Raw genomic sequence first — 13,983 nt, 5'->3', positions numbered from 1 at the left:
CTGCTCTACAGCTGCCTGAAAGGATGGAGAAATCAGTCTCCCCTCCCAGGTAACAAGTGACAGGATGAGAGGAAATGTTCTCACACTGTGCAAGGGTAGGTTTAGATGGGACATTATGACAATTTTTTTTTTTTTGCCAAAAAGGTTATCAAGCCTGAGGAAGTGGTAAAGTCACCATTCCTGGAGGTATTTAGAAGATGCGCAGGTTTGGTGTTCAGGGACGTCATTTAGTGGTGGACTTGGCCGTGCATTTGCTGTTAAAGTAGATGATGTGAAATCTTTTTCAGCAAAAATGATTCTATCATTCTAATTCTACCTTGTTTTACATTAAAGCCACTTGCCCTTGTCCTTTCACTATTTGCTTGTGTGAAAAGTCACTTCGTCTTTTACAGAAGCCCCCTGTAAGTACTAGAAAGATGCCAAAAGGTGTATCCACAGCCTTCTCCCAGATGAGCAGCCCCAGCTCTCTTAGCACATCTTTGTATGTCCCAACTGTCTCATCATTTTCATGGGTCTCCTCTGCACTGTTCATGTCTTTCCTGTACTTTCTTCTCCCAGAGCTGGGTGTAGCTGGGGGATCCCCCTGAGAGGCAGAGTAAAACTTGCCTTGTTAGTCGTGCTTCTTTTTATGAAGCCCTGGATACAGTTGGCTTTCTGGGCTGCAGGTGTACATTGCCAGGTCATGTCCAATTTTTCATGCACCGGTACCTCCAAGTCCTTCTCTATAGGGCTGATACTTCATAAAGATGCATAAATGTGCATATGTTGTAAGTCTATTGATTTTCAAATAGCAAACATATTTTCATTTGCAGTGTGGAAGCATCTCTAACAATATGATTACTTTTTTTACGTCTGTCTTTGTATTGCTAATATGTTATTTCCTTATTAGGAAACTAGTCTATTGCTGATTGTAAATAACTGAAATTGCAGCACAAAGCATGTAATGACATTCTTCTAGAGAGAAACAAAACCTATCCTCTGGTGACACAGTATGAAATTTTCTGCATTAAATCTACACACAAGCTTTATAAACAAAAAAAATTAATGCTTCTTCTGTAATGCTAGTTTCTCAAAATTTGGTTCTTGTTTTAGCTGTGATGAAGTAAAACTAATCTTACTTATCTTACTTGTATCTTCCAAGGCCACAGATTTGATAGCCTGGAGTTTTCTGTGCAGCTCTTTTCTTTGCACTATACAATGCAGTGTTTGAATTACATGTGCTGTTTAAGGCTATGCCCGCACTTCTGTCAAAACTGTATAGGATAATGTAATTGCATTGTATTTCTAAACTTCCAAGTTTGAGTTAGAATTGTAGCATTTATTTTACAAAGTATTCTGGCAATTAAAATGATAGCTTGACCCTTGAATTGAAATCTAGCTTGACCCTTGAATTGAAATCTAGCTTGCTAATAGTGACATTCCTGATTTGGTTTCCTTGGGGAAATTCAGAGGACCCTCTTGTCCAGAAACTGGAGTCCAGTTCTACAGCTCCCAGAGTCCAGGGTCTCTGCCTAGGATGGGAGGCTGAGGGATGTGGATGGACAGCAACATATGGGACATTGATATAGCTGGTTATGCAGACTGGCAGTGACTAGGTGCTGCCTTCAACAGTGGTACTCACAAGCACAGCCAACCATGTCCCCTCCTCCTCACAGTGACGGAAGAAGGAGGCTGACAGTGGCAGAAGGTCACTAGTGCAGAAGTTTACTAGGCACCCATGTGGCACTTTGCAGGTTCACAATCTCACACACCTTTGCAGATTCTTCAAGTACTACAGAGCATCTTATCCACCTTATGAGTTCCCCCTTCTCAGCAGCTGATCCAATTTGGTGCTGAACCTAACACTCACACACTCATTCCACAAGCAGCTCAGACCCACAGTTTCCCCCAAATAACACCACGGACCCTCTGCCCACACAACACTTCTCACCTAGAGCTCCCTACTTGCCGTCTCATACAGCTAGTGAATTATACCAGAAGCTGGATTCAGTGATCCTTGTGGGTCCCTTCCAACTCAGGATTTTCTGTGCTTCTATAATTTGCATAAATTATTCTGGAGAAGGTACAGGTGCCCAACCCCATCAACAGCCAGCACCACAAGGGCAGTGACCACTTATGCTGAGTCTATCACCTCTGTAGCTGCTTTTTTTATATGCACACGTTGTTCCCACCCCAGCAGCTCATTGCCAAGGCCCCTCCCTGCCACTGGCCCTGAAGTCCCACTCGTTTCTGTAGCTAAAACCACAATCCTGTGGCACCCAAACACCTGGTCTGATTCCAGCTGCTGGCACCAAATCCCTTGCAACCATGTCAGTCCCCCAGTAGCTGTCACTTAATCCCTTAGCACTTGCAGCATGCATGCACATGGGAGAGAGACTAGAATTATGCAGAGAGAAAGTTAAAAGCTTTAGTAATAGGACAAGGTAGACTGCAGTGGTCAAGTGCTGAGGTTAGGTAATGTACTGACCAGTATCAACTTCCATGTAACTGTTCCCTTTTACACCCCTGTCTGCTACCCTGTCCTGTGCATGTTCCCTCTGCTGCTAGCAGAGTCTCACTGACCCTTCCTACATTTTGTACTTGTGAATTTGCATCCCTATCAATCGCGAAGTCCCTGTCTGCAGTTTCTTGATAGCCCATCAGTTACTGTCGTTGACTGAGTTTCTTTATGATTATTGTTTTTACTAACATGAGGTGGATAAGTTTTCTGTCTCCCTCCTTTTCTTTTTCTCAATTTGGCAAAGTCCTTAGCCAGTTAGTCTTACTGAAAAATCAGCATTTTCATAATCCACATGTCCTACCAATTAGAGACTGACCAGATTTGTTCCCATCCTGGCCTCCCTTGCCATATCAGTTGTTTGACTGTAGGTTCTGCTTTGTAACTCCTTTGACCAAATATCCTCAAAGAAGTAGACACTCTCCTGCCATGTACCCTTATTGTATGGGATAACAACTTGAGTAACGTCAATTAAAACAGCTATTGTATGTCCTGGTATCAACTCAAGAGTATTTTCTTTGAAATTAAAGGAAAACTGTGTCTTATTGCTTGCATGTGGTTACTTTTACTGTGTTTGCATGACAGAATTTTTATGTTTACACTTGTTTCTCAGACTTCAGTGGTCTGTCTTTAAAATCCCAAGATATGTAGTGTGTAATAAGTAAAAAGGAAATATGGATGGGTGATTGCACCTAGATGTTAACAAAAAAAGGCATGCTTTAAGAATGCAAGTAATCTGTTACCATGTTAGAGTTGATATAGACGACATGAGTTTTGATGGACTTCTAAGGAACATTGTGCTATATAGTAATCATTCTTGTACACTGGCACTGAGTAATAGAACAGTAGACAGCAATTATAGACTGAAGGTGTTCAGGGAGGACCTAAATGCTTTCTAGGAGCAAAAGGGATTTTTACTGGCTACAGAAGGAGTTCCTATCATGAGGACTACAAAAATAGAAATGGCATTTTATATGGCAGATTTCAGGTGTTTTCATATGATGTTAGGTGGTATGAAGAGAATATTTTAATGCATAGTACGTCACCAGAATTGTAGGGATTTAACAATTGTTCAACTTTCAAAGTGAAAAGCATCTCTATTATACCCTCAGTGGAAATTCTGTAGGGTTAATGTTTGTCATAAAACATATATAGCCAGAAGATATTAGTTAAGAATCTATAACACATACTTCATGCATTGGATTTTTAAATTACATTCATCGTAAAAAGTTAGCAAGTATAATATCTTTAAAATACTGCACTTAAACATTAGAAAATTCTACTTAAAATATCTGAAGACAGTTTATTTCTAAGTAATACCAATGTAATCAATTCAGTCATGACATGGAAAATCAATCTTTACTAAAAAGCTGTTCCTAATTACTGGTATTATATGTATTCATTAATATATCCATGGACCTTTTCTTTTTGCAGAATAAGAGTGACTTTATTTGGTTTGTTGGGTCTTTTTGGAAAAAAATTGGTATTCTCTAAGTCAAGTTTAAGATTGAAGTAAAGGGTTATGAATGTTTGGACTCATATCTGTGAAGAGGCATGGTAGGACTACTGCTGTTTTTATGAGTAGCATCATTTGAATTGACTTGAAGCAGGTAGAGTTAAACATCCATTTTGTGTGATCCAGAGGTATATAAATACCAATACATTTGGTGTGCATATGTTGAGTACATAAATTCTTTTATTCCACACAGTTACAAGAATATCAAATTTCCTAGATTTCTGGGTAGACTGAATCACTCAGTCTTGACTGAATCCCATCGTTTGAAATTTTGTTTAGTGTAACTGTTAATTAAAATAGAAGTAATTTACCTTTTTTCCTTCCATAGGTATGTATTCTTCTTGGATCCATGCAACATTGATCTAGTACATCAGAAGATTAAGTCTATTGCCTTGTGTGTATCAGCTTGCCCAAGGAAAGAACTGAAAACTCTGGCTGATATACAGAAATTTGCAGAAACTAATGGTATGAAAAAAATAGAGGTTTTTTTGTTATATTTTCACAGGATCTGAAAAAAGACTCATGCATTAGCTGAGCTAAAAATGAAACGTATTAAGAAATATGAATGGAAAGAATGTGCTCTTTTCATTAAGCTAAAACATTACTGTATCTTATGATAGCGTCGTGGGCAGTTTGGAAAGCTTGTTTTTAAAATAGGAGTACAAAGTGTAACAACCATTTGAGGCAATTTCTGACTGTATATGTTTTCAGCTTCTACAGAAATATTCTGACATTGCTGCTTAACAGCAGTGCTGTTTAAATGTTCACATATACAGGGGGTTAGTGAGAGCTGTGCTGCTGTTTAATGGCACTTGTGGCACAGAGTATGGCTGTGTTTGTGAAAATGTTCCTGCTTTTATTCAGTGCTACAGTGCTTTTGTTTTTTGGTTTGTTTTTGTTTCATTTTCTTCTGCTTTTCTTTGAAAAAGAAGTGTAATGGAAACTGCATTAACAAAGGGAATATAATACCTTGTCTTCCTTAAGAGCTGTACTTTTTCTCTGCGGTAGTAATACTGACATTACTAGCTCAGTTCCTATTTAGCAGTCAGTGGAATAAAATGGATGAGAAGTAATCAACCTTTACACTTACAAAATAAAGACATAAAATTAATTTGAGGAAATTTTAGCAGTTTTTAGCTATTCAAGTGGGAACATTTTCCTAATGTGTGGGAGCAGTCCTGAAGTTATCTTTTAAAATGATGCAGTAATAGTTCTTTGCAAGGTACTTTACTAAAAATGAGACAGTCTGGATGACCCAGTTCAAAGCAGTGGAACTGATTACTTTTCATAAAAGAAACGGAAATGTTTATTTCTGTAGTAGCACAGTACTTTTGTTTGAAAGCAGAGTGAGTTGAAATGGCCCTGGGGCACTGTTAGTGCCCTTGGTCTCCCACTGCACTGTACCTGAATGCCTGGGTGTCTGACAGCTGAATCAGGAAGCTGAACTACTGTAAGGCATCACACCTTTTGCAGGGCTGCACAAACAGCTTCTTCATGTGATCTGTAGACTGTTGTTAATTACAAGTGAAAATAGCCGATATATCTACACTTGCATTCTTTACTCCTTCTCTGAGCATGCTGTGTTTTTCTTAACTAATACAGACCAGTTCTTTGTTAGTATGAAGTGAAGGCCATTTGCGGTGGAGTTTAAGTACCTCTTGAAGCAATGGAATTCAGATGTGCCTTTCTTTATGACCAACATTTTTTCTATAAGTCAAATCTCTTGTTAATTGTGCCTGACATATATTCAGTATAACTATCTTTTAAAGTACAACAAAAACCACTCCTCCTGAAACATGCTATGCTGCGTCTTGTCCTCATGAGTCTTTGTTCTAATTCTATTTTCCTTAGGACTTTAGATTTTAAAACCTAAAGATAATTTTTAAAAAATTAATGTGACAGGCAATTTTTTCAGTTTCCAGGAGTTTGGTCAAAAGTATGAAAACTGGTTCTGGAGCAGAACAAAATCACTAATGAGTTCAATTCCCAATTTTCATTATATATTTGGCTTGTCAAAGACAGGTATTTGACTAAACTGAGCTTTCATTTTATAGAGGAAGTCTGTGCATGACTGAAATTGCACTATTCAGGGAAATATTGTTATCCTCATGGTTATATTTCTGCTTAAATTTTCACCAACCTATGGAAATAACAAAAAATGATGTTTTGTCGCAATTGAATACCCTAACTGTTGATTATTTTAACTATTGCATTTATACAGTAATAAAGTTCAAGTCTGATTCAGCCTTTTAGAAGAGCAAGAACAGTGAATTAGTACTAAAACTGTAATGCTCAATAAGCAGAATAATTTTTCTGAGATCCACTTTGTAACTATGATAGTGGATTTAAATTAATTAATATTAGGATTAGGCTTGGCAGTCCGTTTTAAGTGACTATTGACTCCACTGTAAAAATAGTAATAGTAACAATGAAATCTGAGGACCTTGAACATGACTGCAAAGAGCTCTTAATTTCAATTTCTGTGTTGTGATGATGTGTAGTTAGAAAATAGAGTTCTGCTGTTAAGTTCTGAAGAAGGAAGGCAAATTTGTTTGGTTTTGTGATAATTGGTACTGAATTTTCTCAGGCTCACAACCTCTAACATTTGAAAAAAAACCCCACCTCATAATGTTTTAAATGTATAGGTAAAGAATGCAGTCGGTTCTTAATTTTGCTCTGTTGAGCCTTTCTGAAAGTTTTAACTCTCCCTGCCTCCTGAAAATAGCAATTGTCTGATGACAGATTGTGTAGGTTGTGGCATGTGCTTTTGTAGAATTGGCCATTTTCACCTGGCTCAAATGCCATCCCTGAAATCATCTTACTTGTCCATGCACCTTGAAATTCTTAAAGGAATTACGGCTTAAGAACCCCTCCTCAACCCAAAGAAATCTATTGTGCCTCAGTTGCCCATCAAGAGGGTAAGTTCAAACAAATGTGTTTTTTAATCTGAACAGCTTTATCAAGAGCTGTAACATGTAAAACATACTAAAACATCTTTCTATTGACTCGTGATTTTATCAATATCGCATATGAATTTGCAGCTAGCTTAGCATTTATAGTATTTTTACTAAAGTGAGGCATGCACTTGATTGCCTCAACACAAAAGGATAGAACTACCAATCCCAAAGATTCAGAACACGTATGGCAGAGCTCATGTTTGTTGTGCAGTTCTGCAAGTGAGATTATAAATAAGCATTTAGGGCAGGGAAAATGCTTGCTTGAAGCAAGAAGACCGTTTCATGATAAGGCAGCCTTTTAGCTTTCTGAATCAGTAATGATGCCCTTGCTCTTCTGCTGTAATTTGGGAAAAGGAGCTGATATTGTGAATAACACAGCACCATTTCAGTGCAATAACTTCACTCTCACCGCTACCTCACTTGTTCTCTCACAGTCAGGTCCTGCATTTACAGTACCTTCCCATCAAGAAAGAGAAGAAGCCCATCCCTTGCAAAGCCAAACTGATTTTAAGAAAACAAGAAAGCATGTACCTTTAATCTCTTCACAATAATTGACACCCAGAAAACTGGAAACAGCTGGGACCTTTTACAAGAGGAGGAAAAAGGGAAAGAAAAAGCTGGGCACTTGACCACTCAGATCTTTGACTTGTACAGAGATACAGGTTGTAAAATGCAGAAATATTCTGGAGCAACTCCTGAAAGTGACACAGGAAGGTGCAGTGTTACCTGAGAAATGTTGCAATGCTGTTCTCAAACAAGCTATGCTAGTACTTGAGTTTGTAGAGCTAACAGTTGGGCACAACTGAGAGTGTTATATGTTGTGAACTGACTGCTGTTCCTCTCCCCAGGATTTTCTCACCCAGTAGAACACCTCAGGCGCTGAATACTTGTGGTTCAATGTTTTTGTTGATCTTTGCCCTTAAAAAATTATGTATTTTGAGTAATGTGACTGAAAGATATCTTTCCCAGAAACCAAATTGATGCTTCAAAGCTTGATGTCCGTGAAATACTGCAGTGATGTTTTCAAGGACTTGCTAAAGCAATTAGAAATATCCTTGAAGACATAATTAATGTATGACTGTGCCAAATAAATAATGAAGTGTCATTATTAAAGAGAAACACTGGACAGGTGGCTATAATTTCTGTTGCGTTTAATTCAGTGATAACTATAGTGTCTACTCAGTGTGGGAACTACTATCTCTATTTGTTGTTTAAATAACTGGATGCATATTTAGGAACCTAAAATGAAATTTTGATTTTGCAGCATTGTGGCACACATCTCTGTTGTCAGAATTCTGTAGCTCGGCCAGGCTAGTGGTCTGTGTGCACACAGAGCCAGAGGGAATGCTTCATTAAGTTTGCTATAGAGACTGACCTGAAAGAGATCAATAAAGCAAATCAGTCTGCTAAATCAGAGCAGGTGATATCTCTGAGCTATTAGAAAGGAACCACAGGGGAAACAAAAAGGATTTTTCTTTTGTCTGAAGATAATGACATATTCATGTGTTCCTGTTGGCACTTGGTTTAGAAATAGCTGTTACGTGGGTCTCTGTGAGCTTCTGACATTTTTTGTCCGCTCTTGTTCTCCCTGCCTTTGTTTTCAGTGAAAGTATGCTGTTTAAAACTTAATCCTTTCTCATGATTTTCCCGAAGTACGATATACTGTGTTAGTTACAGATACCTTATGCTTAAAGCAGTTCTGAACACACAGGTCTCTGGAAACCTGGGTATGTTACTTTTGAGTGTCATTTTTTAATTGACTAGAATAAAAGTACATTATGAGCAGTTTTAAGATACAGAGTTATCTACTGCTACTCTATCTTGTTACCTGAACTGTCCATCAGGTTTGTGTTGTATTGGAAATGTAACCCCTAGTTAGAATGAAGTTGTTTCCTCAACAGAAAGTGACAGTATGTGGAGTCCTCCAATAATGCTGTGTTGTGTTATTGATTACATTAATAAACCATTTGGAAAGGGGAAGAAACAATGAGGTTATAAATCTTTTTGTGACTACTGAATGTAGTTACATCTGTTGTGACTACTGAAATTTAGAATTATATGGAAAAACGTGCTGCTATCAATTACAGTGGAATAAAATGTCAAATCAAAAGGAATGCCCCCAGAATGAAGGGGTGGGAACCTATTATTATGCATGAAGTGTTTTAATTGAAAGTGGTTATTGATACTTGGGGAAGAGATTGTGAAATTACCAAGGATCCCAAGTGGATTAAGTTGGAGGCACAGCATTGTCTGAAAGTGTAATGTTTATGAATTGTGAAGAGGGACTGCATTCTTTGTGAACTCCTGCTATGTTGGCATCATAAAGGCTGTGTTCTAGTCCTTTCTTTACATTTTTTTTTAAACTTGTACACAAACATACATATGTATATTCTCAGCATGTATTCACCTATTGTGTATATATGTGTGCATGTGTGTGTATATATATATGTATATGTGTATACACATACTGAGAAGAGAAACAAGGATTATCATTATAAAAGGACCATTGATTTCCTCTGTCTGTAAAAGAGAAAACTGTCAGGAAGAGTGAGTCATTAAAAGCAGGAATATCGTAAAGAATTTTGAAAAATTATTGTTCCTTCATCTCATAACCTGAGTATTGTGAAACTAGAGATCAAAATGAAATCATTAAGCATCAAAGAGACAGATTTTTCTGCACACAAGTTAGAGTTATTTGCCATGAAGATATTTTAAAAACAAAAAAGATATAAACTCTTAGAATAATTTTCTTAGAATAGAAAATACAAATTTGGGTATTTAGTTAGCACTGAAGAATATCCTTAAGTTTTAAGTTGTGCAGAGCTAAAGGTATGGTAGGAGAAACATCTGCTACTTGATTAGATGGATTCTTAATTTGATTCCAGAGTAGCTGGTTTTATTTAGCACTAGAAGAAATAGGAGTGGAGGAATATGTAAATTAATGTTTTTCAACTCTGTACTGTTAATAAGAATAGGAGAAAGTGAAGAGTATTGTCTTATTTTTTTTAATTACAACTCAAAATACATATATATATAGATAGATAAATTCTGAATCTAGGATTTTCTTTTTTCCATAATCTTATTTGCAACAGCATGTTTTAATATCTATCACAGTATTTCTCTTTGTGGTCTTCAATTCTAGAGACTTTTGAAGATCTAACTAATGGGGTTTTGTGATAGATATTTCTTAGAATATTCTTGCAGGCATTGGAGAATGCTTACTTTCACTTCAGTCCCATATTTATTTGTAAAGGCACCTGTAATTTCTCCTGCCCTTTGATGCTCATTGTTTTAAAGAAGTGGTGGTATGTCTCTCTGCAACAACTAGAGCTAAAGATACATATAAACTTTACTTTTCTTCCTTTAAAACACACTGTGCTTCTGGAAGGCAGCGGTGGGTAGATGAAGAGAATGGAGCTTTTCTTTCCTGAGAACAATTCTGTCATATTAATCTGAGAAGTCCTGACTACAAAGTGGTCTGTCCTTGTCTTTTTGCTTATCTCAAGGCATCACTATTTTGCTAGGGCACAGAAATCAGATTTCGATGTCAAGGTTCAGCTCTATCCTTATTTGGTCTTCTGTCTCTATTCCTGCTCAATTTGCAAAAGGCATAGCAGCAATGTTTAGGTATGTTTGTGCAATCCTCTGGTGCTTCCATTTTATCTGATACTTTAGACCCCATTAAAATCTCTGGCTAAGAAGTGGAGTTTTAGTTTTCGCAGTCATTTTCAGCTCTGATGCTAATACATGCATAACTAAGTGTGATTTCATTCCTAAATGAAGCATCAAATGTGTTTTGCTCTTGGAATGTTTTTATTCTAAAATAGGTAAATAGGAAATTTATACAATCCTAAACTTCTGTGCTGAGTGCTTGTGTTCTGAGTAGAATTACTTCCTATAGTTGTCTATTGGTTAAAATTGCTATTGTCAGGACTAACAGTCAAAGAATAAAGAAAGTCTGGTCAACATGATGTGGTTTGTTTCATGGTGATCCAAACCTTTTTCCATTTGACAGGAGTCCATGAAGAGAGGATCATATAATTATTTGCCATAAGCATACTTTTTTCTGGGGTGGTGCAGCATTGTTCCCTTACTGACAGAACTCAGCAAAGGATAGTAAATACCACCTTCTGTGGAAGTAGTATTTGGCATCCCACTGGTTCTGGGTTTTTGGCTTTGGAATTTGCGGCAGCCAGATACATGAGAGAGTATTTTAAGCTGCCACTTTTCTATGCTGTCCATAATATGCTAAGGTAATATCCAATTATTGGTAGTGTACCAAGTTGTCTAATTGCATGAAGCTTTGAATGGGTAGTATGTTTCAGATTAGCAGTTTAGACCTGATAGAGTTTGACAGATAGATTTCAGGCAAGTTCTGGGGTGAGAAATGTGGAAAAGTGTTAAGAATTTTATCCTTGTGAGAGTCTGGGAGCCTTGTCCTTCCTGAACTTCACCTCTGTCAGTATCAATATCATACTCTAGCCCTTATTGCATGGATTGGTTGGTCAAGCATAATCATCTGTGAGTCACGTATTCACAATGTTAACTAAGTTTTGATTGGTGAACTCAGTCATAAAACACCCGGAACTCAAGATTAGAACTGGGCTGAAAGTCCAGAGGTGAGGAGTTGTGATTTTAACAGTCTCCTTGCTGCTAACATTTCTCCACATTTCTGCGTCTGTGAGTTTTATTCCTGTGTCAGAGAACTTAATGAACTAATAGAATGTTACTTGTAAAGGAGACAATGAAATAAGAGATAAAGTTTTTTAACTATAAGCTCTGTTTCATGATATGGCTTTTTAGAAGTCAGTTATCAATCACTATAGAATATGCAGAGTTGGGGAAACCCACAAAGTCCACCTTCTGCCCCTGCACAGGATACCCCAAGAATCATACCCATGTACATGACATTATTGTCTGAACACTACTTGAACTCTGTCAGGCTGGGGCTGTGACTGCTTCCCTGGGGAGCCTGTTCCAGTGCCCAACCACCCTATGGGTGAACCTAACCTAAACCTCCTCTGACACAACTTCAGGACATTCCCTCAGGTCTTGTGACTGGTCACTGCAGAGAAGAGACCAGTCCCTGTCCCTCCTTTTCTTCTCATAAGGAAGTTGCAAACTGTCGAAATCTCCTCAGTCTCCTTCAGGCTGAACTGACCAAATGACCTCAGCCACTTCTCACACAGCTGCTCCTCAAGTCCCTTCATCATCTCAAATTGCCTTCCTTTGGCCACTCTTCCAGTGCTTAGTATCTTTTTTATATTGTGGCACCCAAAACTGCCCCCAGCGCTCACAGTGATGCTGCCCCAGTGCAGAGCAGAGCAGGACAATCCCCTCTCTTGCCCGGCTGGTGATGCTGTGCCTGATGCACCCCTGGACACAGTTTGCCCTCCTGGCTGCCAGGGCACTGCTGACTCATGTTCAACTTGCCCTTGACAGTGACCTCCAGGTCCCTTTCCACAGCACTATTCTCCAGGGTCTTTTTCCCCAGTTTGTCCATACATCCAGGGCTTCCCTGTCCTAGGTGCAGAATTCTTAAACTTCATACAGTTGGTAATTTCCCAGCTCTGTCATTTGTTAACTCCTCTCTACAAGGCTTCTGCCTTTGAGGGAGTGAATGGCTCCTTCCAATTTTTTATCACCAACAAACTTACTTCGGGTCTTTGAGTCTTGCGTCATCCAAGCTGTTTATTAAGATGTTGAAGAGCACAAAGCTAAGGATGGAGCCCGGTGGAACCCCACTAGTCACAGGTCGTACCAGTCTGATGTCACCCCATTCACTGTAGTCCTTTGTGCCTGACCCATGAACCAGCTGCTCCCCCATCGCATGATGTGTTTATCCAGCTATGGGCTGGACATTTTCTGCAGAAGGGTCCTCTGAGACACTGTATCAAAAACTTTACTGTAATCTGAGAAGATCACATCAACTGGCTTCCCATGACCAACCAGCCTGTCCTAGAAGGTAGTCATGCTGGACACACAGGACTTTCTTCTCATGAAGCTGTGCTGGCTGTGATGATGGTTGTGGTGTCATTCAGGTGTTTTCCAGAACTCCCAGAATAATCTTCTCCATCATTTTACCAGGCACTGAAGTCAGACTGATAGGCCTGTAGTTTCCAGGGTCATCCTTCTTGCCATTTTTGAACATTGAGACCATCTTAGCCAGCTTCAGTAAGCTGGGAACTCCCCAGATACCCAAGACTGTTCAAAAATAATTGAGAGAGGCCTTGCAATGACATCAGACAGCTCTTTAAGTATTCTTGGATGAATGCCATCATGAAGCTACATAGATACATGAGGATCCAGCTGGAGCAGCAGATCCCCCACAAATTTGGGGAGTTTATCGTTCTCCCTGCCACGGTCCTCCAGCTCTGGGCACTGGGACCATCTAGGCTCATCACTAGTGTGAAAGACACAGGCAAAGAAATCATTAAAGATGTCACGTGTCATGCCACATAAGTGCACAATACATGCACAAAATCAGACTCAGAATGGAAGTTCATATAAATTACTTTATCAAAACTGTGGTTTGTAGTCTCTCAGGCTGTGCTTTGCCACATGTATGTGAGAAGGGGTATGTGGAGCTGCTTGGAGCTCTTTGTAACTTAAAAGAACGTACTCCTGTACTCCTAAGGTGACTGTGCTGCTCCTGGTACTGAAGCTATCCCTGTTGTCTCTGCATAGTTTTGTATTTTTCTGCTTAAGTTCTTGCCTCTGAATATGAGTCTGTGTTTCTAGATCTTGAAGTCCTTGTTTTAGTTGCTGTTAATAAGTGTTGATAGATGGGTAGACACTGCTGAGCTCCCAGAGTGGAATCCAAAACCTGTTGTATGCTTTCCACTACTATAAATCAGGGAATATAAATGTCATTAGTATCCTCTGTGGACTGCTCCTCTTATTGGATGACTGAGGAATGTTTCCATTTCTCAAGCTGTAAACTCTTGAATAGTAAGGCTGCTCTAGCAGGGGTTTGTTTGTTGGTTTACAGCAAAGCAAATACAGGAAGGAAA

At 38.7% G+C, this 13,983-nt stretch overlaps 1 protein-coding gene across 2 annotated transcripts in view; it reads left to right on the top strand.

Annotated features, from left to right (window-relative positions):
• The window catches only part of SLC44A1 (solute carrier family 44 member 1), a gene marked incomplete at its 3' end in the record, with an annotated part of 70,216 nt that overhangs the window by 21,196 nt on the left and 35,037 nt on the right, over positions 1–13,983 (top strand). For both annotated transcript variants that reach the window (XM_084225249.1, XM_084225248.1), the window contains exon 4: positions 4,342–4,478. In XM_084225249.1, the coding sequence (XP_084081375.1) occupies positions 4,342–4,478 (137 nt within the window). The remainder of the gene's footprint in view (positions 1–4,341; positions 4,479–13,983) is intronic.

Source organism: Fringilla coelebs (genome assembly GCF_963513975.1).
Source record: "Fringilla coelebs genome assembly, chromosome: Z".
Lineage (NCBI taxonomy): Eukaryota > Metazoa > Chordata > Aves > Passeriformes > Fringillidae > Fringilla > Fringilla coelebs.
This window is presented reverse-complemented; position numbering and strand designations above follow the sequence as displayed.